Consider the following 25,225-nt stretch of genomic DNA (forward strand, 5'->3'; position numbering starts at 1 on the left):
TGAAATCATGTTCAACTTACGTCATTACTTTCTAGAGATCACACCAATGTCCAAATCAGTGACCCAGATTGTTCTGCTTCACAGGATTGTGAGTCCACCAAGGCATTAGTGTGGCCGATGAAGGGATTCCTGCAGAGAACAGCAGTTACAGCCCTAAACAGCAGTGGTATGACGGCATCGCGCCTCCAAGAAAGCATTGGGGGTCACCTGCACAGAGCGGTGGTTTATGCCCTTAAACAACACTGGGCTTCCAAGAAGGCTGGGGTGACCTGCACGAAGTTACCTTGGGTAAAACCCAAACTTCAGTGAGCATGGGGCAGCTTGAACTTTATTTTTTTACGATAGCATCGCTAACCTTGGCGGCTGTGGGGATTATTGCAAAGCTTAGTCATAAGTTATAGAAAGGGGCCTCTGTGTTGGTTTCACTATTGTTTTTGCAAGAATCGAAGCTGAAGGTGGCACAGGGACAGCAGAATGCCTTTTTGTTGGGGGGGGGGGGCACACACACAAGCCAACCAAGCTTCACCCTTCCCTCACTGGTTTTGCTTTCTCTCCCTGCCCCACAATCCTCTCCCCTCCCTCTCGTGCCACATCTCTCTCTCTCTCTCTCTTCCCCTGCTCCCTGTCTCTTCCCCATTCCCTCTTGCTCTTTCCCTTTCTCCTTTACCACCTGCTTCTTCCCTCCCCGTGCTGATCAGTGGCAGGAGGCAACCGGTCCAACTGCGCCTCTGAACCAAATGGCTGTGCTGAGTCCTGAGCAGTTCAAAGCAGAAGTCAGACCCAGAGCTGCAGAGGTGGAGCTGTCGACTCTCCTCCAGCGGCTAAACAGCTGCGTCCTGCCCAATCTGGCCCCAGGTCTCCTGCAGAAAGTCTGTGAGAAGGGCCAGATTTTGGTCGGGCCATGGTCCCAGTGGCCCATTCTGACACCTATGAGATGGCAAGTCCTGAAACGGCCATCGGTGTAACAAGATTTTTGGAATGCTTGGAACATATATGGAAGGGAGCTGGTGGTGGTTCGCATTTGGGAATTTGTATGTGTATCTACCCAAAGCGGATGAATTTCATCTGGATGAGCCACTTTGGGTCTTCGTCTGCTATCATTAACAAAGAGGGCAATTTTGGAACCATCCATGGTGCTTGCAGGCCTAGGGTGTCTCTGTACCCCTGAGCCTGCAAGTGAATTTCAAAAGCAATGGTTTACTTCATCCACTTTGCAGCACACACTGTAATGGAGAGGGAGAAGTCATTGTCAGAAGGGTTTTTCTGCAGGTACCAACAGAAATCCTGTTTGGAAATTGCCCACAATGTTACCATGGTGCTTTGCTCTGAAACGCTCTGGGGTAAATAATCAAAACGGAGAGCTTGGTGCTAACTCCCCAGCTGCTTTTACCCATGGGGTTTCTACCAGTAATCAAAGCAAAACTATGCCGATAGTTTTATTGGAATTATTGCCCAAAGGAAAAAATTATGCTCAGATTTGTGCCTGTTTGCTCTGTGCATACGTTTTTGGCACAAAAGCTACATGGGTAGTTGACTCTCCCAACCTATCCCTGCCCTGGGAACGCCTACAAAGTACACAGGTAAATGTATGCATGTTGTTGACATACGCACATACTTTTGCCTGCGCAGAGAGTGGGCGATAATCAAACGGCGCATGTCCATGAGTAAAACCATCTTTTACCAGCAGAAAAAAGGTCTTTCATTATTGCCCTCCCCATAAATACTAATAAATAAAATACATATTTTCATTTAATTGCAAAATCATTTAAGAGACACATCATGTGGGATGCAGGAGCAGTTTATTTAATTTTAGGAAGACTATTTCTAGAATAAATGCTACATTGCACTTTTATAAAAGTCTCTGATGCATCTTAGCCTGTTACTTCTCGCATGCTGGCATTTGGGGCCATAATATCAGAAGTTACAGAGATTTACAAGTCAAATGATGCAAAGTACAAGATCATAAAATATTAAACAGTAATCTTATTTGTCACTGTGTTTTCTTTAATATTATGCAAGTGTTTGATATATGTGAGAACAAGAGCATCTTATCTTTATTCTTATGAAAACTGGATTGTGCATGGACTAGTGCTTAATTTGGAATAAAAGATATTCAGCTCTTGTTACAGCTCTATTTCCTCTCGTTCACAAACATGTTCAGCTGTTTCATACTCTACTCCTAATTTAGACTTAGCAGGGTGGTTCTAGCAAATGTTTCTGATAATGATCAGTACACCACCACCCTGGTGTTCCTGGCCACAGACCTATAGTGGTGGGAGAGGCTAAGTAGGGGATATTCAAAAGCTTCAAATTCTTATTTCTCCTTCAAAGCAAAATAAACATTGGAAAGAAAAGCAGAATGTTAATAATTGTATTAGCTCTAGCTGCCAACTGAATTATTGTAAAATTGTGGTTGACTAGATTGTAAACTCCATGGAGCAGGGACTCTCGCTTATGTGCATCTGTACAGTGTTGCATATATCTAGCAGCACTATAGGAATGTTAAATAGCAGTAGTACCTTTGTTTTCCTTCAGACACTTTATATACCCTGGGAATGGCAAACAAGTCCTCAAGTGTTACAAACAGGTCTGGTATTCAGGAGAGACAAATTAGGTGAATAAATCTTATTTTGGATCCCTGCAGAAGCCCATGTCTGTTTGATACACTCAAAGACTGGAGCTCACCATCATGTCCTAGAAAGACTGTGCATGCCCTCTCCTGGGACCTGTTTCCTATGTGCTGAAGGAAGGCTTCTGCCTTGTGCAGAGGTTTCATGTCCAATCTTGCTGCATAGATTGAGACTTGGTTTGATTTCCTTTTTTTTTTTTTTATGTATGCTCCACCTTTTTGTGGCTGGTCAGCCACTTCAAAGCGGATGACCTGCAGGTACTGCAGGCACTTCCCTGTCTCCAGAGGGCTTATTGTACTAAAACCTGTCTCCTCTTTTATGTCTGTGGGGAGAATGCTTAATAATAGGGCCCTGTGTCTGTACCTGAGGTCATAAAAGGGTTAAGGGACTTGGCCCAAGGAACACTGGTGGGATATGAGCCCTGGTTTCTCTCCTTTTCAGTCTGCTGGCCTAACCAGTAGCCTACACCTCTATGCTATGTCTGCTATCTAAAGAGAAAAGTATCATAGAGAGGAAAGAAATAAGTGCTTGTGTTCTGCTGCTCCTGGAATGCATGCTAGGACTTCCCTACCTCATTCTGGATCTTTATTTGACAAACGAACTGGGTGTTTAATCACAAAAGAGATTTATCTCTTTGTCCATATGTGACTACAATAGCTGAAACATCCAGAATAATAAAAAAAAAAACCCCACACACCAGAAAGAATAATCCACAGATGCTTTTCTGTGAAAACCACTCAGCAGGGGATCTGTGAGTGTGGGGAAGGAGAAAGTGGGTGTCATTCAACACGAACTGAGATTGTAGACTAATTTCATCCATCAGAGGTGCAGCTTTAAAGCAAAAAGTCCTGTTACCTAAATAAAATTAAACAATAAATAGAAATGTACAGCTCCAGACCACAGTCAGGGCAGAATCGAGTTCCAATAAGGAGGCTGGTTGGTTAAAAAAAAAAAATCAGCCAAAAATAAACGAGGAACAAAAAGGACTTTTTAATGCTGGATTAAAGAAGTTAGTTTTTCCTTTGGAAAACCTGAGTTCCGAATTCCCTACATTTGTGCATCACCTCTGATAAAATCATTCTGTGCATTCCAAGCTGCATTCTCGGAGTCAATATTGCTGGTCTTACTTCTAGGGGATTAAAGGCAGGATCCTAATTGCTAGAATTTGTGCTATTTTGGTGAGTGGGGTTTATTTTTCAATATTTGATAAAGAGCTAATATAGAAATTGTGCTTTTTGCCTGAGGTTTTGAAATGCAGGATGTAATAAAAGCTACAAGCTTCTACAGAGAGAGAGGACTGCTGGGTCTGAGGTGCTCTTTCTGTATATTTAAGTAGTTTGAATATTAGAGAACTTGTTGAACCCTATCACTAGATCACTTACCTGTTCTCTGCATTTTAGTGAAATCATAATAGTGCAAAATAGCAGCTATTTGCAATTAAATCTTTCCACTTCCTAATCTCTCCTCTCCTCTTCCTTCTCCCCCTCAAAAAAAAAACAAAAAACATTTTGGAGCATGTCCAGAGACTGCCGTTTCACAGTTGAACACTGGCTAGTGAGTGGGAATCATTTCAACTCACATTATATTTCACAACCAAGTGGGACAGCTCATTCAAGCACTTCAGGCCTTCTAATGTACAGTGTGAATGTTTGTATGTGAGGCAGGAATTGTTTTACCGCATTGCAATCTGAGACCACAGAAGACTTCCAATCAGTCCTGGGGAACCATTCTGACTAGCCTGCCTAGTTGCAAGATAGGTGCGCACTTTTGTATATGTACCTTGCACCTGATCTTCAAAGAGAAACTGCCTGGATCGGTGTCTTTTGAAAAATTAGCTCCAAGTATGTGTGTGCACAAATGGTGTACATACTTCCCACCTGCTATTCCTGTGGATGGACAATCAGGGGTGCATCAGTACACATATATTTGAAAATGACAATGCACCCACAACGCATATTTCCTCTCCCCAGGCTAAACCACGCTCTTGGCAATTCCTGTTTCCACCCTGGCTTAAAAGTACCTGCACTGTGGAAGCCTGTGTGTACTCTCTGTCAGTCCGAGGAGGTCAGCTTTTAACCAGGCCAAACTACCCCAGTAAGTGTTCAAAACCTACACAATGCTGCTGATAGCCAGGAAGGAGGCAATGAATTCAAGCACAGTTAGTGTGGTTAGACTAAGGCTGTCTCCTTGAATCTTTTCAGAGTGCAAGAATTAGGAAGTAAATCAGAGTCAATCGGTCACCCTAAAGATACAAGGAAAGATGGTTTTCCTGATTCCAACTGTGCTGCTGTGTTCACATACAAACACACACCTGAAAAGCAACAGAAGCCAAATGGGTGTGTTAGGATCAATCTGTTATGCCACAATGCTGCCTCTTACAGGTATCAGAGGAGTGCACCAGAGAAGACACTAGAGCAAAGCATGCATGAAAAGTGTCATAACCACTCAATACAATCCCATCTGTACCAAAGACAACAGGAGGTGTGATCACTCAGTACCTGAATGAGGAGACTGGGAGACACTGGCCGTTGGTCCCATTGTCTAGTCCTATTGCTACTGGCAATCCGTCCAGCTGGAGATAAGTGCAGCTCTTAACTTCACACTAATTAGCTCATAAGTTATATTATTGACATTTAACCTATTTACAGAAGGCAAACTTCATATATGTGTGTGCATATGTATCTACATTTATCTATATAGACAGATATACATACACATACTTTTAATTTAAAGTAGGGTGAACTGTAGTGATTACATTTGTTACTGAAGTTAATAAGCAGAGCATCCTTGGTTTTGGTATGTTTTAAACAAAGTTTTTTTACATGGATGGAAGGATACAGGAAGCCAACTCCCAAGACAGCCACATCAGTTTCTCCATTATTTATGTCCAGCAGTAGCTGCATCTCCCCTCTGACTGTAAAAATCAGAAGCCAGATATACTTTTTTTTTTTTTTGTCTCCCCAGGAAACATCTTTGATCTTCTGGTGGGATCTCAAAGTCCATCCCTTCCTCTTACATTTTAAAGGCCAGGTGTGAAGGGGAGTATGTGACTTTCCAACCCATCTTCTGCTGACATTTGCTTCCTCTCAAGAATGGAGCAGAGATCTGAGAAAATGCTCACATCATACGATGCTTCACGTTAAGAGGTTCTTTAATGTTCCCTTTAGGATCAGTCTACTAGTGATTTTTCCCTGGTATATTATATAGAAAGGAGCATTATGTGCGGTGTGTCTCACCAACTTGGCAAAAATATTCTACTTTCAAGTATTGTTTTGTCTGGACTTGGACTTCTTCAAAAAAAAAAAAAATTACATCAGTCACCAGATGAAAACTGTAAAAATGCAAATCTGAAGGGCTAAGGGTCACTCTTCAGATTACACTAAGAAATCAAGGGATCTGTGTGAATGCTTTCACTGCCCATCTGCAGCAGCCTCGGAAGAACCTCCTTCCACCAGAGGTAATGCCATGCCCAGGGATGCTTCTTCCACCAGAGGTAATGCCATGCCCAGGGATGCTTCTTCCTGGCTTAGGGACACGCCTTTCACCGGATATGTTACATTAAGAGAAGTCTCTTTCCATGAGAGGCAATGTAATGCTGAGGGATACTTCATCCATCAGAGGTAGTGCCATACTCAGAGATGCTCCTTGCACCAGAAGTAATACCATTGCTAACACACACTTCTTCCACCAGGGGAGTCTCCAGCCACCCAAAGCATTGTCTAGCTTATAGACTTGTCTTCCACTAGGGGCAATGTCATATTCAGGGAAGCCTCCTTCCATGAGAGGCAGTGGCCATGCTCAGGAACCCTTCTAGAAGATGCAGTGCTGAATGTCTCAACTGAACAGGCTGCCAACATCATCAGGGAAGTAGGATGGAGATAAATCCATGAACACGTGAATCAGCAACCGATTTGTCGGAAGATTCTTTCTCCTTCATCAGATCAGTAAGTCCAAGTGACCTGTATTAAATCCCACATCTTACGTAATTTTATGAGAGAGTGATGGTAGTTTAGGTGGACAAAAGCACATGAGAATGCTGCAAGGGAAAAGTGCCTGGCCACTTCCCAGTGCAGTCACAGTGATAAAAAGCATCAAAGAACAAAGCATTTTGGATCTTTGACGCCAAAATTCTAACTTCTGACTCACTGAAAGAATTAAAAAAGGAAAGAGAAAGGAAATGATGGAAATGACTTCTCCAGCACATCTACATGAGGCTGCACTTCCCTTTGATCCTCTCTGCCCTTTTCTGCTTGCTGGACCTCTTGCCATCAATGTTGAGGCTCATGGTCCTCTTTTTTTCCAGGTTGAGCAATTCTTGGAACAGTTCCTTCACATTGTAATTCATCTTTGCTGAGGTCTCCATGAATGCACATTTCCACTCCTTTGCCAGGGCCTCACCTTCCTTGGTCTCCACCTCCCGCTGAGTCTCATCACACTTGTTGCCCACTAGCATGACAGGGATGCTGTCAATGCTGTCCTTGATCTGCAGGATCTGTTGGTAGATGGGCTTCAGCTCTTCAACAGATTGCTTGCTGGTGACAGAGAAGACCAGGATGAAGGCATGGCCCTTAGAGATAGAGAGTCGTTGCATGGCTGGGAATTGGTGGCTACCAGTTGTGTCGGTGATCTGCAGTGTGCAGACGCTTTTGTCGCAGCTGATCACTTGCCGGTAGGTGTCTTCGATAGTAGGGATGTATGTGTCTCGGAATGTCCCTTTCACAAAGCGCAGGACAAGGGAGCTCTTGCCAACACCCCCAGCCCCAAACACCACCACCCGATAATCATTACTTTGCTCAGGCATTTTAACGGCAGCTTCTTTCACACCTAAAATATAAATTGGAAAAACATAATGAGAGTTGAAAATAATAGCAAACAATGTGTAAACAAACTGGTAAAATAAAAAATCACTTCTGACAAAGAGGAAACAAGGTCTGTTATTAAAATTAGTGTCTGTGCTACTCACAAATAAGCTTGTTCGACATTTGTATGATTCCTGCAGAGTATTGTACTATAGAAAAGAAGTGTTGTCCTTGTTACATTTGGTGATTAAAAACAAATAAAAAAATAAAGAGTTAAAAAAACAACTATTAGCCAATGCATTTAGTTTATAATACTTTTCTTTAAGGCTTCTGCTCTTCTTCCTTACTATTAGATTCCACATCAACCCAACAAACTGCTATCTGGCTTCCACCTCAAGAGAGATGGAGCCAGTATACTGTAGTCATAAGATATTAATGGATTTTCTCCTACACTTAATTCCAAAAACAGATCAAGTGGTGCATGCTACCTTGTGAGACCCAGAGGGCACACTACAATTCAAATAGCTACCAAATAATTCTCTCTGACAAGTTTTCAGGTGCCTCAATTAGAATACTGTTTGTCTTTCTTCACCAATGTTAAGTGAATATCAGTCTCAAAAGTCAAAGTAATTTCTTTCCAGACAGGTGAGCATATCCATATCTAAACAGTAAGTTTTTGACCTTCATGGATTGTAAGCTAATGACTACTAAAGAGGACTGTGAGTTAGTCAACCCTAAAGAGGATCCTGAGGTAGATGCTGCTAATGAAAATTTATTTATTTATTTATTTATTTATTTATTTAATACATTTATATACCGTTTCACCAAATACTAGAAATGACCGAAGCGGTTTACAATATTTTCAAAAGAAATTTAAATTTGTAAGTTTTATAGAAAATAAAATAAAAACAAATATGAAATAAAACTTTCTTTAACTAAAATAAAAACCAAAATTACATTAAAACATCATGATCAATCCAACAAAACCAAATTTTAAAAAATAGATATAACTAACATTAGTTTATAAAAAACTTAAATAAAACACATTATGAACTAGTCAACCCTAAAGAGGATTGTAAACTAATCATTGCTAATGAGGACTGTGAGTTATCCACCACTAATGAGGATTGTGAGCCAATCAACCCTACAGAGGTGTCAGGACAAAAGGGTATTCAGCAGGCAACAAATTTGCGCAAAGATCCCACCCCCACTAAGCTGGCAATATACAAATCCTCCTTGCACTTCTACCGAGAGACTATCCTTAAAACCAAATGAGATTTCTACGCCCTTACGGGCGGATTTTAAATGCCCTGCTCGTGTAAATCTGGCCGGATTTACGCGAGCAGGGCCCTCGTGCGCTGGCGCGCCTATTTTGCATAGGCCACCGGCCTGTCGGGGGCGTGTCGGGGGCGTGGCCAAATGACGCGGCGTTTCAGGGGCGTGACGCGGCGTTTGGGGGCGGGCCCAGGGGCGTGGCGCCGGCCCAGGGGCATTCCGGGGGTGTGGCCGCACCCTCCGGAACAGCCCCCGGGTCGGGTCTTGGCGCGCCAGCAGCCCGCTGGCATGCGCGGATTTACGTCTGCCTCCGGGAGGCGTAAATCCATGGATAAAGGTAGGGGGGGGTTTAGATAGGGCCGGGGGGGTGGGTTAGGTAGGGGAAGGGAGGAGAAGGTGAGGGGAGGGAACGGAGGCAGGCTGCGCGGCTCGGTGTGCGCAGGCTGGCCAAAATCGGCAGCCTTGCGCGCACCTATCCCGGATTTTATAAGATACGCGTGGCTACGCGCGTAGCTTATAAAATCCAGCATACTTTTTTTGTGCCTGGTGCGCGAACAAAAGTACGCGATCGCACTATTTTTTAAAATCTACCCCTTAGAATCCACAACCTGCAATACAATTCCAAAGCACTATTCGCATACGTTTCTGAACTAACTAAAACTTCCACCCACCAATATCAGATGAAGACTCCAAATCAAAATGTGATGACCTCGCCCACGACAAAGTTGCAAAACTGATACTACGTTTTCCACCAGCCACCCCGCACACCAAATCTTGCCCAATAAACCCTCACACTACTATGAACTCTTTTGAGACCACCTCTGCCACCGAGACAGAATCCCTTTTAAAGAAAATAAAACTCTCATTGCACCCATCTGATACTATCCCAACTAAATCCCTCCTGTCCATCCCAAACTTAATAGCCCAACCACTAGCTGGTATCATCAACTGCGCCCTCACCCATGGAAATGTTCTTGATTCTTTAAAACAAGCCATAGTCAAACCCATACTAAAGAAACCTAATCTCGACCCAAATGACCTTGCCAGCTTTCGGCCAATTTCTAATTTACCCTTCCTAGCAAAATTCCTCGAAAAAGTAGTAAACCTCCAACTCTCTGACCACTTGGAAAAACATAATATTCTATTCCCCTCCCAATTTGGTTTCCATAAATTCTTCAGTACTGAAACTCTTCTAATCTCACTCACAGACTCTCCTCAATGTTGTGTAACAGTCGGAACGGCCTCGGAAGGCCTTGCATTCTGTTGTGTAGGCGGCCTCGAGAAGCCTTGCATTCTGTTGAGAAGGGTGTTTTAGTGTGCCCTTGGGCTTCAGCCCGACCCCAGATGGATCCAGGACCGAACCGAGGGTTGGCGACGTGTCCCAGGATGGCAGAGACACGGTCTTACCCTCTGCCAGGCCTGCAAGCTCCCAGCGCCAACAACATGATGATGTTGGAAAGAGAACGGTCCTCTGACCATTCCGAGCCCTTTCGGACCTGCCGCTTGGAACGGCATGGAGCAGCAGGCCGGCCTGAGGATGAGGGCAGGCGGAGGCCTTGACACGAAGACATGACACCAAGGTTGATGCGACAGCATCACCGATGAGGGTTGATGTGAAGACATGACACCAGGGTTGATGCAACAGCATCAGGGACGAGATGAGGAACTTGACAAGGTCCAGACGAGACGAGAAGCTGGGCAGGTAGACACTGGCTCTGTCTCTCAGGGCGCCCTACTCAGCCCACCTTCACTGGCGGACCCAATGGGCTGGTCGCGGACCACCCTGTCCCACTACGCGCCCTACACAGCCCAAGGAGGCTGGTCACGGACCATGAGGAGAGCGGGATGAGCGCAGGGAAGAATCCAGCCGAGGCAGAACTTCGACGACGGAGCCAGATGTCATCCGAAGCATCCCAAAGGCTGGCAGGACAAGATGGCTCAGGAGCACAGGACACCAGTCCACTGCCGGCATCTCCCATGACAAAGCTACATCACCCGGAGATCCACGGCCGGCAGAACAGAAGGCTCCGGAGCAAAAACGAACACCAAGGAGGGCTGGAACACCAGGAAGCGATACACCAGGAGATGAGACACCAGGACACCTAGACGGGGACCTCAGGCAATGAAGACATGACACGAAGACATGGTACGAAGCAGACGAGATGAGGAGCTCCACGAAGAAGATCAAGGACTTGTCGGAGTGCTGGCAGGCAGGAGCCTCCAGGGCTGAAGTCACTCTGATGCAAGGCAAAGAACAATGGCAAGACCAGCCCTTTTATAGGGCTGCAACAGGAAATGGTCACTAGGTGGGGCCCAGGGCATATCTGGCCGTGGGCCCTTTAAATATAGAAGAGAGGCGTGGCCGCCCGCCTAGGAGGAAGGAGGTAGGAAGCTGTGCAGGACTGTGGACAGCGGTCCTGCTCGATGTCGACGTCGCGAAGCAGCAGGGCTGAGCCTGAAGGAAGGCCCCGATGACGGCAGCGGCTCCAGCCGCTGCAGGAGGCCCCGGGGGCGGCTCCAGCCACCAATCCAGTCCAGGGCTTGCAGCCTCAGCCGGGAAGTTGAAGAGGACGTCGGCAGCAGCTCCGTGCTGCATAGAAGAACAGAGAAGTCCGCGGCTCTGGCCGCGGTGAAGAGAGTGAGAGGAGCGGCCTCCAGGAAGCAAGAGGAAATCGAGTCCATGCCAAACTAGTCCAATGGCACAGTATCTCAAGATCAATAGAACAAAATTCTCTGCAGCCAGGCTTGTTGTACAAACTTTAGCAATCGCATTTCAGTCTCATAATTTGAAGATCGGACGAATGGTATTAATCACTCCGACTCACATATGATTTTGAATCCCAACAAATTTGAAAACGACAGAGCACTTATCTGAAATTCATGATGATCACATGCATTTAGGATTTTTCACCACTCTGCTCTGCCGTAACTTGGACCCTGAGGATCTGGTCACCGCCGCCAACGCGGCCGGCGTTTCGCAAAAAACGCTGCTTCAGGGCGGACTAATTTTTGGAGAGAAACTTCTTCTACTATGGTCGGGTTCAGACTGAAAATTTGTCGGGATTCAAAATCATATGTGAGACGGAGTGATTAATACCATTCGTCCGATCTTTGAGTTTGGCAAAGTTCTACCAGCAAACACTGTGCTTTAATCTATATTGAGACATTTCAGCCTAACAAGATGTTACAAAGTTGCCGACGAGTAACAAAATGAAATTCCTTTGAGACGATCGGGTCCATTTAAGCAGCATAGCCGTCTGTTTTGGTTTGTGAACAAATTTGTTACATCATCTCTTTAAATTAGCTACAATAAGCTACAAAAACAATTGCTCCACGATCATCATCTAAGAAACAAAAGTAATATTGCAACATCATTTTCTTATATAGTTAGCATTGCAGCATTATTAAAATTTCAACATGGATTTAGAAAGGGACATTCAACAGAAACACTTCTACTATCATCTTTTGACACTTTTTTCCGTGCTTTCGACTCATACACTGACTACATTATAGTATTCTTAGATATTTCATCAGCTTTTGATACAATAGACCATCAAATTCTCACTTCTGGTTTAAAGTCCATTGGCATCACAGGTACAGTTTTAAACTGGTTTTCATCATTTCTTTTAGACCGCCCTCAGCAAGTCAACTTTAATCAACACACTTCCACTTCTTATATTATTAATTCCGGCGTCCCTCAAGGTTCATCATTATCTCCTATTTTGTTTAATATATATCTTCTTCCTCTATGTAATATCCTATCTTCTCTAAATTTACAATTCAAAATTTATGCAGATGATATTCAGTTCTATGTCCCATACAAAACATCCTGGTCTGCAACACTAGCCTTGGTTTCTCTTTATCTCTCCACTATAAATTCATGGCTTTCTCACAACCGTCTAAAATTAAATTCTTCAAAAACAGAAATCATACATCTCTCCTCTATCACAGATTCCTCAATAGGTCCACCTGCACAGTTGACAATAAATAATATATCTATCCCCATAACTCGTTATGCTACTAATCTAGGCATAATTATTAATTCAGATCTCTCCATGAAACAGCAAATCTCTTCACTCACCAAAAAATCCTTCTATAAACTACGACTATTAAAACATCTTCGACCATTACTCTTTTACCGTGACTATAGAACCATTCTTCAATCACTAGTATTTTCTGGATTAGATTATTGCAATGCACTCTATCTAGGACTACCTGATTCCTCTCTACATTCCCTTCAATTGATTCAAAATAGTGCCGCCCGAATATTAACCAGGACCCCTCTACACTGCCATATCACCCCAATCCTTCAATCGTTACATTGGCTCCCAGTAAAATTTAGGATACAATTTAAAATTCTGTCTATTATACATGGCCTGATCCATAACCCAACCTCCATCTGGCTTTGCTCATCATTGCGGATCTACAAACCTACCCGTCATCTACGTTCTCTTACACAAAATCTTCTAGATATCCCCTCTCCTAAATTAGCAAGGCTAGAAGTCACCCGAAAACGAGCTTTCTCGGTAGCTGGACCCATTTTATGGAATTCCCTTCCCAACCCTCTTCGTTCAATTTCAAATCCTTCCCATTTCAAAAAATCACTCAAAACCCATCTTTTTCAATTAGCATTTAAAACACTTACTCCAGAACAAACATAAAGTCTTATCCACTACTTCATTTACAGCCACCATCATACTTCCCGTCTCATTTTCATTTCGTTTCCCCTCCCTTCCTTTCGTCTCCCATCTGTTCCCTAGCTTTCGGACTCATTTTGTCACTTCTCTACCCTCTTCCCTTCCTCCCATATTATTAGTAAAGTTCCACGGCAACAGTTTTATTTTTATTTACTTTAGTAAACACGTGTTTATTTCTAGCTGGAATTCGTTCCAGCTATTAAGTAATTTTATGTACTTTTAATTTTATTTATTTATTACCTTTTTCTTTTTATTCTTTTATTTTAGTATTTTCTCCAATGTAAACCACTTTGACAAAAAACTAATTTATAAAGTGGTATATAAATTCTTTTAAATAAATAAATAAATAAATAAATAAATAAATCCTTTACAGAAACAGAAAATAAACTAAGCTTGATTAAAGCAATTTTAGAACAGCCAATATATTCAAATTCACAGTATTGTTAAACAACTGTCTATAGACACGTGTCCAATTTTAAAAATAAAAATAAAAATAAATTAAAATGGAAGTTTGTGATAAAAGTTAAAATTGAATTCAATAAAATCATTTTTATTAAAAATTAAAACTAGAGATTATAAGACTGATGATTGGACCAATTGGCCATAAGAAGTTTCTGTTAATTCAGATCTCCTGCCAATACTGAGGTCTTATCTCCAAATAAAAATTATTGTCACAGTACTCATCTATTGTTAATAGAGACCAATCTCATTTATTTATTCACTTTGCAGTCCATGCTGATTCACATAGCTAGTTAATTTTTCATTAAATTAAATTTGATCATATTATGATCAATATTGCCAAGCGGCCCCACCACCATTACCTCTCTCACCAAGTCCTGTGCTCCACTGAGAATTAGATCTAAAATTGCTCTCTCTCTCATTGGTTCCTGAACCAATTGCTCCATAAAGCTATCATTTATTCCATCCAGAAACGTTATCTCTCTAGCGTGTCCCGATGATACATTTACCCAGTCAATATTGGGGTAATTGAAGTCTCCCATTATTACTGCACTACCAATTTGGTTAGCTTCCCTAATTTCTCTTAGCATTTCACTGTCCGTCTCACCATCTTGAACAGGTGGACGGTAGTATACCCTTATCACTATAGTCTTCCCCGACACACAAGGGATTTCTACCCATAAAGATTCAATTTTGTATTTAGTCTCATGCAGGATGTTTATCCTGTTGGACTCTATGCCAACCCGGACATAAAGCGCCACACCTCCTCCCGAGTGCTCCTCTCTGTCATTGTGATATAATTTGTACCCCGGTATAGCACTGTCCCATTGGTTATCCTCTTTCCACCATGCCTCTGAGATGCCAATTAAGTCTATGTCATCATTCACTGCTATACATTCTAATTCTCCCATCTTACTTCTTAGACTTCTGGCATTAGCAAACAAACATTTCAAAGTTTGTTTTTGTTTGTATTTTCATTCTGCTTTTTAATTGATAGGGATAAGTTAGAATTTTTTAGCTCAGGTGAGTTTTTAGTTACAGGCACTTGGACTATTTTTCTAATTATTGGAACCTCACTGTCGGGATACCCTAATTCTAATGCATCATTAGTATCCTTTGAAGATACCTCTCTCCGAACCATGCGCTGCTGAGCGACTGTCGGCTTTCCCCTTTGTTCTAGTTTAAAAGCTGCTCTATCTCCTTTTTAAAGGTTAGCGCCAGCAGTCTGGTTCCACCCTGGTTAAGGTGGAGCTCATCCCTTCTGAAGAGACTCCCCCTTCCCCAAAAGGTTCCCCAGTTCCTAACAAAACTGAATCCCTCTTCCTTGCACCATCGTCTCATCCATGCATTGAGACTCCGGAGCTCTGCCTGCCTCTGGGGACCTGCGTGTGGAACAGGAAGCATTTCAGAGAATGCTACCCTGGAAGTTCTGGATTTAAGCTTTCTACCTAAGAGCCTAAATTTGGCTTCCAGAACCTCCCTCCCACATTTTCCTATGTCGTTGGTGCCCACATGTACCACGACAGCCGGCTCCTCCCCAGCACTGTCTAAAATCCTATCTAGGTGACGCGTGAGGTCCGCCACCTTCACACCAGGTAGGCATGTTACCAGGCGATCCTCACGCCCACCAGCCACCCAGCTATCTATCCTTCCACGCTCCTTTTGAACTGCTCCTTTACCATACGGGAGTCTGCATCTATATGTAGTCTTCCTGAAAGACATTTTTCTCCTTTCAGAGACTTAAGAGGAATCGCTATTACCGCTTGTCCTCGTAAAAGAATTGGAACTGGTAACTTTGAGCTTCCTTCCACTTGACCTTTCACTTGACCTTTCAGCAAAGGATCTTCATACCGCTATGACAAGCTTTCCACCTTTGGTACCACATTCCTTGGACTCTCTTGTTTCACCAAACGCCCTGGCCTCTAGTTCAGGTACCCACTCCTCGGGGGCCTGCATGCGCTCTTTTCAGAGACTGTCTCCTGCCCTTCCCCGCTCCTCGGGGCAGTGCCAACCTTTTACACAAGAGACTGTCTATGCTCCCCGCTCCTCAGGGCAGTGTTTATGTTGTACTTGGATCGTCCTACTTATAACTTCTTGTGTCTATGTCAAGTCATCAACACGTTGCTTCGTCCTTCTTCAACTCCTCGCAACACTGAAGACCTGTGGCCGAATCTCCAGTAGCTCTACCTGGCATTGGAGTTATGCCTTCCACCCTTTGCCAGTAAACAGGCCGGGAGGGGGGCACTGTTACGCCCCTGCCCGCGGACCTCATTCTGTGGGCAGTCCCTCACCTTTTTCTGGTGCTGGGCCGACGCAGCTGCTTCCCTCATGGCCCGGACCGCCACCGAGCCGTGCCTCTCTGCATCTTCACATGGCCTTGCCGACACTGCTGCTGCTGCTGCTGCTCCTTCCTGTGTGGCTGGAGCCATGCCACTGACTCCTCCTATGGGGGAATTCCCTGCTGGGATTCCCCTCCTTTGCGGCCTGACTGCTGCCGCTGGAGTCCCTCTTCATGGCAGGGAGCCGCCGCCGCTGTCTCCTCTTCTTTGGGGCCGGATTCTGCCCCAGCGCAGCTCCTCTTCAGCGGCAGGAGCTGCCGCCAGTGTTCTCCTTCCTCCAGGATGCCGCTGCAGGCCTCAGCTCCACCCATCTTCCTCCAGGGCTTCCCCTAGGGGCTGGCCGTGCATCTCTCTCCTCTTCTTAAGGGGCCAGAGACAGGAAGTACTCCTGTACCCTCCAGATGATGTCTTTAGGGCTCTTCCTGGACCTGCCCTATTTAAAGGCTCTGCTTCAGTTCCTCAGTGCCTTCGGATGGAGTTACACTTCGTCCATGGAGTTCCACTGCGTCCATCGTAGTCCATCTTGCTGCTCCTGTCCGGAAGACTTCATGTTCCATGTCTTCTTGTTCCTGATGTCTCCATATGATGCTCCAGGTTTCATTCCTCGTCAGATCATCCTCTGGTTCTAAGTTCCAGATGTCCAGATGACCTGCGCTTGAGGCTTCCCCTCTTGCACACCCTCTTCCCCATTCCGTGCATGTCACGCTCTCCGTGTGGTCCGCAACCAGCCTTCCAGGTTGTGTAGGGCGTGTAGTGGGACAGGGTGGTCCGTGACCAGTTCATGCCGGGCTGTGTAGGGCGCCCTGAGGGACAGCACTCTCCCTCCTCAAGAGCCCCATCTTGTCCAAGTCTTTGAGAGTCTTGTCTCACCCAAGTCTCCAAGAGTCCCGTCTCATCCAAGTCTCCAAGAGTTCTGTCTCATCCAAGTCTTCAAGAGTATCGTCTTGCCCAAGTCTCAAGAGTATCATCTTGTCTAGGTCTCAAGAGTCTCATCTTGTCCAAGTCTCCAAGAGTCTCGTCTCGTCTCCTCCAGTCCAGGAGTCCTCTTCTTGTCCAAGTTCCAGAAGTCCTCGTTCCCCTATGTACTCTGACTCTTTTACTCTCTCGAGTCTGGAATCTCCTACTCCAGTACCTTGCCTCATAGTTTCCAGCCCTCTGCTTCCATCTGTCCTCACTAGTACATGTTGCTTTAACAGAGAGTTGACCCACTTCATCCTTCTCCTGTGTTCTTGCTCCGCCCATGCCTGTACTTGCTCCCCTCCCTCGGGGTGTGTCTTGGGGCTCCTACCTGAGCCACCTCGGGGCCCAAGGGCTCACTCTCTCTCAGGAGCAGGCGATTGTGCCTCTACGCCCTTCCCAGGGCTTGCTGGGCCCATTCATAACATATGTATTCCATTCATTAGAATAAGTACAAGGAAGACCAAATGACAGCCAGCATACTTAAATGGTGAGATGAAAGAGGCTATTAAAGCCAAAAGGACATCTTTCAGAAAATGGAAAGCAGATTAAAATGAGGAAAATAATAATGAAAATAAGCAGTAATAAGTTTGATGTAAAGCATTAATAAGGAAGGCCAAAAGAGAATTTGAAAAGAAGCATGCCAGAGAGGTAATATCTCAAACTAAAAACTTTTTCAAGTATATTCAAAGCAAGACGTGTTCTGGAACTGTAGGTGGGAGCACTAGGGGGCGCTCCCGATTCTGGGGAGGTGTACCCTTGGTCCTCGGCGAACCTGGAGAGGAGCTCCAAGGAAGCACCGAGCCAGGTGAGATGATGTCCCATCTGGGCTGGGACCAGGAGTCCAGACCCATGCCGACCTGCACAGCCTCAGTGAGGCCAACCACGCAAGGTTGGTCTCTGAGTAGTCCTCCGACCACTCTAATCCCTTTTGGACCTGCTGCTGGGTAACGGCAGAGGCGGCAGGCTGGACATGAGGCAGAGGAGGACAAGGACATCAAACAAGCGTGGATATTGAAGACAGCGGAGCAGACGAAGACTCTGGGACTGACGGTGACATAGTCAAGCTAAAATCAGACAATTAAAAGTCTGAGACTCCAGGAGGGCGGAGGACCTCCCGCTGCTGGTAGACACTTCACTGAAGAGCAGCCATGAGCACAGGACAGACGATGGCTCCACAAGGAATCCGGGAATGGGAAGACGGACATCTGGACAGAAGGATGAAGGAATCCGGCCAACACTCCAAGGAGCGATGTCTTGGACTGAGCTTTGGGAGCCTGGCATGATTGACGCACCAGACAGGTCAATAGATGGAAGAGGAACTTCTGACCTAGCATGGAAGACGCAAGAGAGGGATATCCCGAAGTTGGACTGAAGACGGCCACTAGAACATAAGAACATAAGAAATTGCCATGCTGGGACAGACCAAGGGTCCATCAAGCCCAGCATCCTGTTTCCAACAGAGGCCAAAAACCAGGCCACAAGAACCTGGCAATTACCCAAACACTAAGAAGAACCCATGCTACTGATGCAATTAATAGCAGTGGCTATTCCCTAAGTATAATTCATTAATAGCCATTAATGGATTTCTCCTCCAAGATCTTATCCAAACCTTTTTTGAACCCAGCTACACTAACTGCACTAACTACCTTCTCTGGCAACAAATTCCAGAGCTTTATTGTGTGTTGAGTGAAAAAGAATTTTCTCCGATTAGTCTTAAATGTGTTACTTGCTAACTTCATGGAATGCCCCCTAGTCCTTCTATTATTCGAAAGTGTGAATAACCGAGTCACATCTACTCGTTCAAGACCTCTCATGATCTTAAAGACCTCTATCATATCCCCCCTCAGCTGTCTCTTCTCCAAGCTGAACAGCCCTAACCTCTTCAGCCTTTCCTCATAGGGGAGCTGTTCCATCCCCTTTATCATTTTGGTTGCCCTTCTCTGTACCTTCTCCATCGCAACTATATCTTTTTTGAGATGCAGCGACCAGAATTGTACACAGTATTCAAGGTGCGGTCTCACCATGGAGCGATACAGAGGCATTATGACATTTTCCGTTCTATTAACCATTCCCTTCCTAATAATTCCTAACATTCTATTTGCTTTTTTGACTGCTGCAGCACACTGAGCCGACGATTTTAAAGTATTATCCACTATGATGCCTAGATCTTTTTCCTGGGTGGTAGCTCCTAACATGGAACCTAACATCGTGTAACTACAGCAAGGGTTATTTTTTCCCTATGTGCATCACCTTGCACTTGTCCACATTAAATTTCATCTGCCATTTGGATGCCCAATCTTCCAGTCTTGCAAGGTCCTCCTGTAATGTATCACAGTCTGCCTGTGATTTAACTACTCTGAATAATTTTGTATCATCCGCAAATTTGATAACCTCACTCGTCGTATTCCTTTCCAGATCATTTATATATATATTGAAAAGCACCGGTCCCAATACAGATCCCTGAGGTACTCCACTGTTTACCCTTTTCCACTGAGAATATTGACCATTTAATCCTACTCTCTGTTTCCTGTCTTTTAACCAGTTTGTAATCCACGAAAGGACATCGCCTCCTATCCCATGACTTTTTAGTTTTCGTAGAAGCCTCTCATGAGGGACTTTGTCAAACGCCTTCTGAAAATCCAAATACACTACATCTACCGGTTCACCTTTATCCACATGTTTATTAACCCCTTCAAAAAAATGAAGCAGATTTGTTAGGCAAGACTTCCCTTGGGTAAATCCATGTTGACTGTGTCCCATTAAATCATGTCTTTCTATATGCTCTACAATTTTGATCTTGAGAATAGTTTCCACTATTTTTCCCGGCACTGAAGTCAGGCTCACTGGTCTATTACCCGGATCGCCCCTGGAGCCTTTTTTAAATATTGGGGTTACATTGGCCACCCTCCAGTCTTCAGGTACAATGGATGATTTTAATGATAGGTTACAAATTTTAACTAATAGATCAGAAATTTCATTTTTGAGTTCCTTCAAAACCCTAGGATGCATACCATCCGGTCCAGGTGATTTGCTACTCTTTAGTTTGTCAATCTGGCCTACTACATCTTCCAGGTTCACAGTGATTTCGTTCAGTTCGTCTGAGTCATCACCCCTGAAAACCATCTTCGAAACTGGTATCTCCCCAACATCCTCATTAGTAAACACGGAGGCAAAGAATTCATTTAGTCTTTCTGCAATGGCCTTATCTTCCCTAAGAGCCCCTTTAACCCCTCTGTCATCTAATGGTCCAACCGACTCCCACACAGGTTTCTTGCTTTGGATATATTTTAAAAAGATTTTATTATGAGTTTTTGCCTCTATGGCCAACTTCATTTCAAATTCTCTCTTTGCCTGTCTTATCAATGTTTTACACTTACCTTGACAATGCTTATGTTTTATCCTATTTTCTTCAGATGGATCCTTCTTCCAATTTTTGAAGGATGTTTTTTTGGCTAAAATAGCCTCTTTCACCTCACCTTTTAACCATGACGGTAATCGTTTTGCCTTCCTTCCACCTTTCTTAATGCGCGGAATACATATGGACTAGGGGTCAATCCGGAACCCAGAATGAGACAAGGACATCTGGACATCCAAGACAGAGGACATCAAGACACGACGGGCGAGGAGGATCTTCAATCCCATAGGATGGAGGAATCCCGCCAAGCACCCTACACACCCCAGCGGGGATGGTCGCGGACCACTGGGCCACTGCGCGCCCTACTCAGCCCAGCCAGGCTGGTCGCGGACCACGCAGGGATGGGATAGCGGAGTCTCAGAAAACCTCTAGATGAGGAACATCAGGAACATAGACGAAGACATCAGGACACATCAGGAACAGCAGGATGACAGGAACAACCGGAACATCAGGACATTTCAGGAACATGGAATGAACAGACAACAGGAACAACGTCGAGGGATCCCAAGAAGACAAGAATGCCAAGCAAGAGCAGCGAGCAAGAAGTCCAGGAAGGACCAACTCCTTGCGAAGGCAAAGCTGGAATGGCAACTGAGCCCTTTTGTAGGGCTGAACAGAAAACACCCATGTGATATCATCCAGTGGACCACTCCTTCGCTGGCCCTTTAAAACAAGGAGGGGGCGCGGCCCCACACCTAAGGAACAGGAAACAGGATTGCAGGACCTTGGACAGCGACCCTGCTGATGACACAGAGAAGAGGAGGCGCTGGAGCAGGCCGTGACCAGGCCTGACATCGGGGCGGCGGCATCCTGGCCACAGAGGTGAAGCTGAAGGCGGCTCCCTGCCGCAGCGGAGCCGGAGCTGAAGGCCCCTCCCCATGGAAGGGTCAGGAAACTTCGGCGGCCTCCGGGCCACATGGAGGAACAATGGCGGTCTCCGGACCGTGAGAGAGAAGGCGGACGTCGGCGGCCTCCGGGCCGCATGGAAGGAGCATCGGCGGCCTCCTGCCGCGTTGAGAGGACACTCAGGCGGCTCCTGCCGTGAAGGAGAACCCCGGTACGGCTCCTGCCGTGCCAGCACGATGGCAGCAAGATGGTGGCCTCCGGGCCACGTAGGTAAGCCCCTGCTCGTGGCTAGGCCCACGAGCAGGAGCGCAACAAGAAGCCTTTGAGGGAGTCTGTTGGACCACTAGATGACCTAGGGGTAAAAGGGGCACTCAGAGAATTCAAGGCCATAGCAGAAAAACAAAATGAATTCTGTGTTTTGGTGTTTATTCTGAAGGATGTTGGAGAGGTGCCTACACTGGAAAAATTATTTTGAGGTTGATGAATTAGAAGAACTGAAACAAATGACAGTGAACCAGGAAGATGTAATAGAGCAAACTGATATTCTAAAGGGTAACAAAATATTGGAGATCTGAAAGAGCTCAAAAATGAAATTGCAGGCTTATTACTAATAATCTTTAACATCTCATTCAAATCAACTACAGTACCTGAGGGTTGGAGGGTAGCCAGCATAACATCCAATTTAAAAAGGCTCCAGGCATGATCTGGGAAACTACAGACCAGTGAGCTTGCAGTTGGTACCAGACAAAATGGTAGAAGCTATTCTGAACAACAAAATTATTGGCTATTTGTGTTATGGGAGTCTCTGTTTAGTGGACCCTTGGGCCGACCTGCTGGAGACTGGGAAAGGTGGTCAATGTCTCTAGTGAACAGCAGGCCGGGAGGCAGATGTTCAGGCAGGATGTAGATGCTCTTCACCCTGGAAGCTGGTACTCTCCTGGGAGGAGCCCGTAGGAGCCCAACCGCTGGGACTTAGGTGGCTTCACCCTTGGAAGCCGAAGCCCCCCCAGGAGGAGCCCATAGGTGCCCGGCCGCTGGGACTTAGGTGGGTTGGGGGTCAGAACAGGTAACTGGAACCAGACTAGGACAGTGCAATACTGTAACGGGGCTCAGGTCCTGGAACCAGGCAGGAACTGTGGCAAGACTTGGGTACTGGAACCAGGTAAGAACTGTAGCAGGATTCGGGTACTGGAACCAGGCAGGATTCGGGTACTGGAACCAGGCAGGAACTGTAGCAGGCAGGCTGGAACCAAGCAGGTACTATAGCAGGCAGGCAGGAACCAAGCAGGTACTGTAGCAGGCAGGAACCAAGCAGGTACTGTAGCAAGCAAGCAGGAACCAAGCTGGTACTGTAGCAAGCAGACAGGAACCAGGCAGGTACTGTAGCAGGCAGACAGGAACCAGGCAGGTACTGTAGCAGGAACAGAGCGACGAAGCAAAGCGAGTCACTCTGGGGCACAGCGCAACAGGAAACCGGGAGGCTAACCCGTTGCAAGGCAAAGACTGGATGGCCGCGGCCGGCTTATCAAGGCCGCGGCGTCTGACGTCAGGAGTTGGGCGGAGTCACCACTGGCGGGAAACGGCCTAGAAAAGCGCCCAAGTGGCGCGCGCACGCCTAGGAGCCAAGCGTCCAGGGGAGAGCTCGCAGCGGCACAGCCCCAGCGGGGACGCCGCCAACCAGGCCGCAAACCAGGCCTCTGGAAGCGGGAGCAGGTCCGGGAGCCCGGAGGTAAGGGCCTGGCCTCGGTGCTCGCGGCCAGAACCGCAAAAATTTGGATAGACATAGATTAATGGGGCATAGCCAACATGAATTTAGCAAAGGGAAGTTTTGTCTTCTCTATATGTTAGAATTTTTTGAAGGGGTTAATAAAAGTGGATAAGAGTGAGTCAGTTGATGTGGTGTATCTAGATTTTTACAAGGCATTTGAAAAAAAATTTCTTATGAAAGACTCATCAGGGAAAAAAAAAGACATGGAATAGGAAGCAATGCCTTAGTGTGGATTAGTAATTGGCTAAAAGACAGAAAACAGAGTAGAACTCAATGGTCATTTCTCTAAGTGGAGAAACTTAAATAATGGAGTACCTCAGGCATCTCTACTGGGACTGGTGCTTTTTAATATATTTATAAATGATCTGGAAAAGGGAGTGATGAGTAAAGGTGATCAGATTTGCAGATGATAAAATGTTATTCATAGGTAAATCACAAGTCAATTGTGAGGAATTGCCGGAGGACATTGTGAGACTGGGGAGTTGGGGATATAAATGATAGGGGGAATGAAGAAAAGAGGATGTATATTCAGACAACAACCAACAAGAACTAAATTGCACAGGCTGGGTAAACAAATAAGCGTGGGAGTAGCTTGCTTATTGCGGCGGTTACTACCCTTAACCAATTAGGCTTGATACTTCACTTTGATGCAGCTCCAGCACTGCTCTCTACATCAATGGCGGGGGTGGAAGGTAACTAGAACCAAAAAGTTATCAATAAGGGCCCTGAACTCAGCAGTCAGAGTAACAGATAAGTATGAGAAAAATAAGTGTGGTCTTCTTCTGCCGTCATTTCTATGTTTCTATATTAATGTGGAAAGATGTAAAGTGATGCTTATAGGAAAGAATAATCCAAATTATAGTTACATGATGCTGGGTTCCATATTAGGTGTCACCACCCAGGAAAATGATCTTGGAGTCACTGTGGACAATGTTGTGAAATTCTCAACTCACTGTGCAGCTACAGTCAAAAAAGCAAAAGGAATGTTAGGTATTATTAGGAAAGGAATGAAAAATAAAGCAGAAGATATCATAATGCTTCTATTTCAATCCATGGTACAATTGCATCTTGAATATTGTGTGCAGTTCTGATTGACCCATCTCAAAAAAGATATAGTGGAACTAAAAAAGGTACAGAGAAAGGCAGATAAAATAATAGGGGAAAGAACCTGTTCCCTATGAGGAAAGGCTAAACAGGTTAGAGAAGAGATGGCTGAGATAGAGGTCTATAAACTCATGATTGGGGTGGAATGGGTAAATAGGGAACACTTATTTACCCTTTGCAACAGTACTAGCACTAGGGTACACTCAGTGAAGCTAATAGGTAGCACATTTAAAACAGAGAAAGTATTTTTTTCACTCAGCACACAATTTGTTGCTGGAGGATGTGGTGAAAGCAGTTAGTGTACCTGGGTTTTAAAAGGGTTTAGACAAGTTCCCGGAGGACAAGTTATAAGCCTTGGGAAAGCCACTTTTTATCCCTGGTTATGAGCAAGAAGGATTGGATCTATTCCTTGGGATCCTACTGGGTCAGAGACAGGATCCTGGGCTTGAGGGATCTTTGGTATGACCCATATATTATTTCTTATGTCCTTATATTAGCAGTCTCTCATATGGGACTTTGTCAAATGCCTTTTGAAAGTGAAGATATACTTTACTGTCTAACTCACCTCTATCCATGTGTTTATTAAAATCTTCAAAAAACTGCAGTAGATTGATAAATCAAGTCTTTCCTTTGCTAAATTCATGTTGGCTCCTCACCATGTAGCCATGTAGCCAGTAATTTTGTTTTTAAGAATGGTTTCTACTTTTTTGCCCAGCACTGATGTCAGACTCACCAGTCTATTGTTTCCTGGATCATCCTAGCGGCCCTTTTTAAAAATTGTCATTACATTGATCACCCTTCACGCTTCAGATACTGCGGCTGTTTTTAACAATGGGTTACAGATTGCTAGTAGCCTATCAATCTATCAATAAAAATAGCCACAAGACTGTAAAGTAGTCAACCCTACAAAGAATTGTTAGCTAGTCACACCAA

At 45.0% G+C, this 25,225-nt stretch overlaps 1 protein-coding gene across 1 annotated transcript in view; it reads right to left on the reverse strand.

The window, feature by feature from the left end:
- Window positions 1-2,777: 2,777 nt before the first annotated feature.
- Window positions 2,778-25,225, reverse strand: part of DIRAS1 (DIRAS family GTPase 1) — a 37,667-nt gene continuing 15,219 nt past the window's right edge. The window contains exon 2 of the mRNA XM_029613482.1: window positions 2,778-7,454. Within this exon, the coding sequence (XP_029469342.1) occupies window positions 6,835-7,431 (597 nt within the window). The 5' untranslated portion in view covers window positions 7,432-7,454 and the 3' untranslated portion in view covers window positions 2,778-6,834. The remainder of the gene's footprint in view (window positions 7,455-25,225) is intronic.

Source organism: Rhinatrema bivittatum, chromosome 8, assembly GCF_901001135.1.
Source record: "Rhinatrema bivittatum chromosome 8, aRhiBiv1.1, whole genome shotgun sequence".
Taxonomy (NCBI): Eukaryota; Metazoa; Chordata; class Amphibia; order Gymnophiona; family Rhinatrematidae; genus Rhinatrema; species Rhinatrema bivittatum.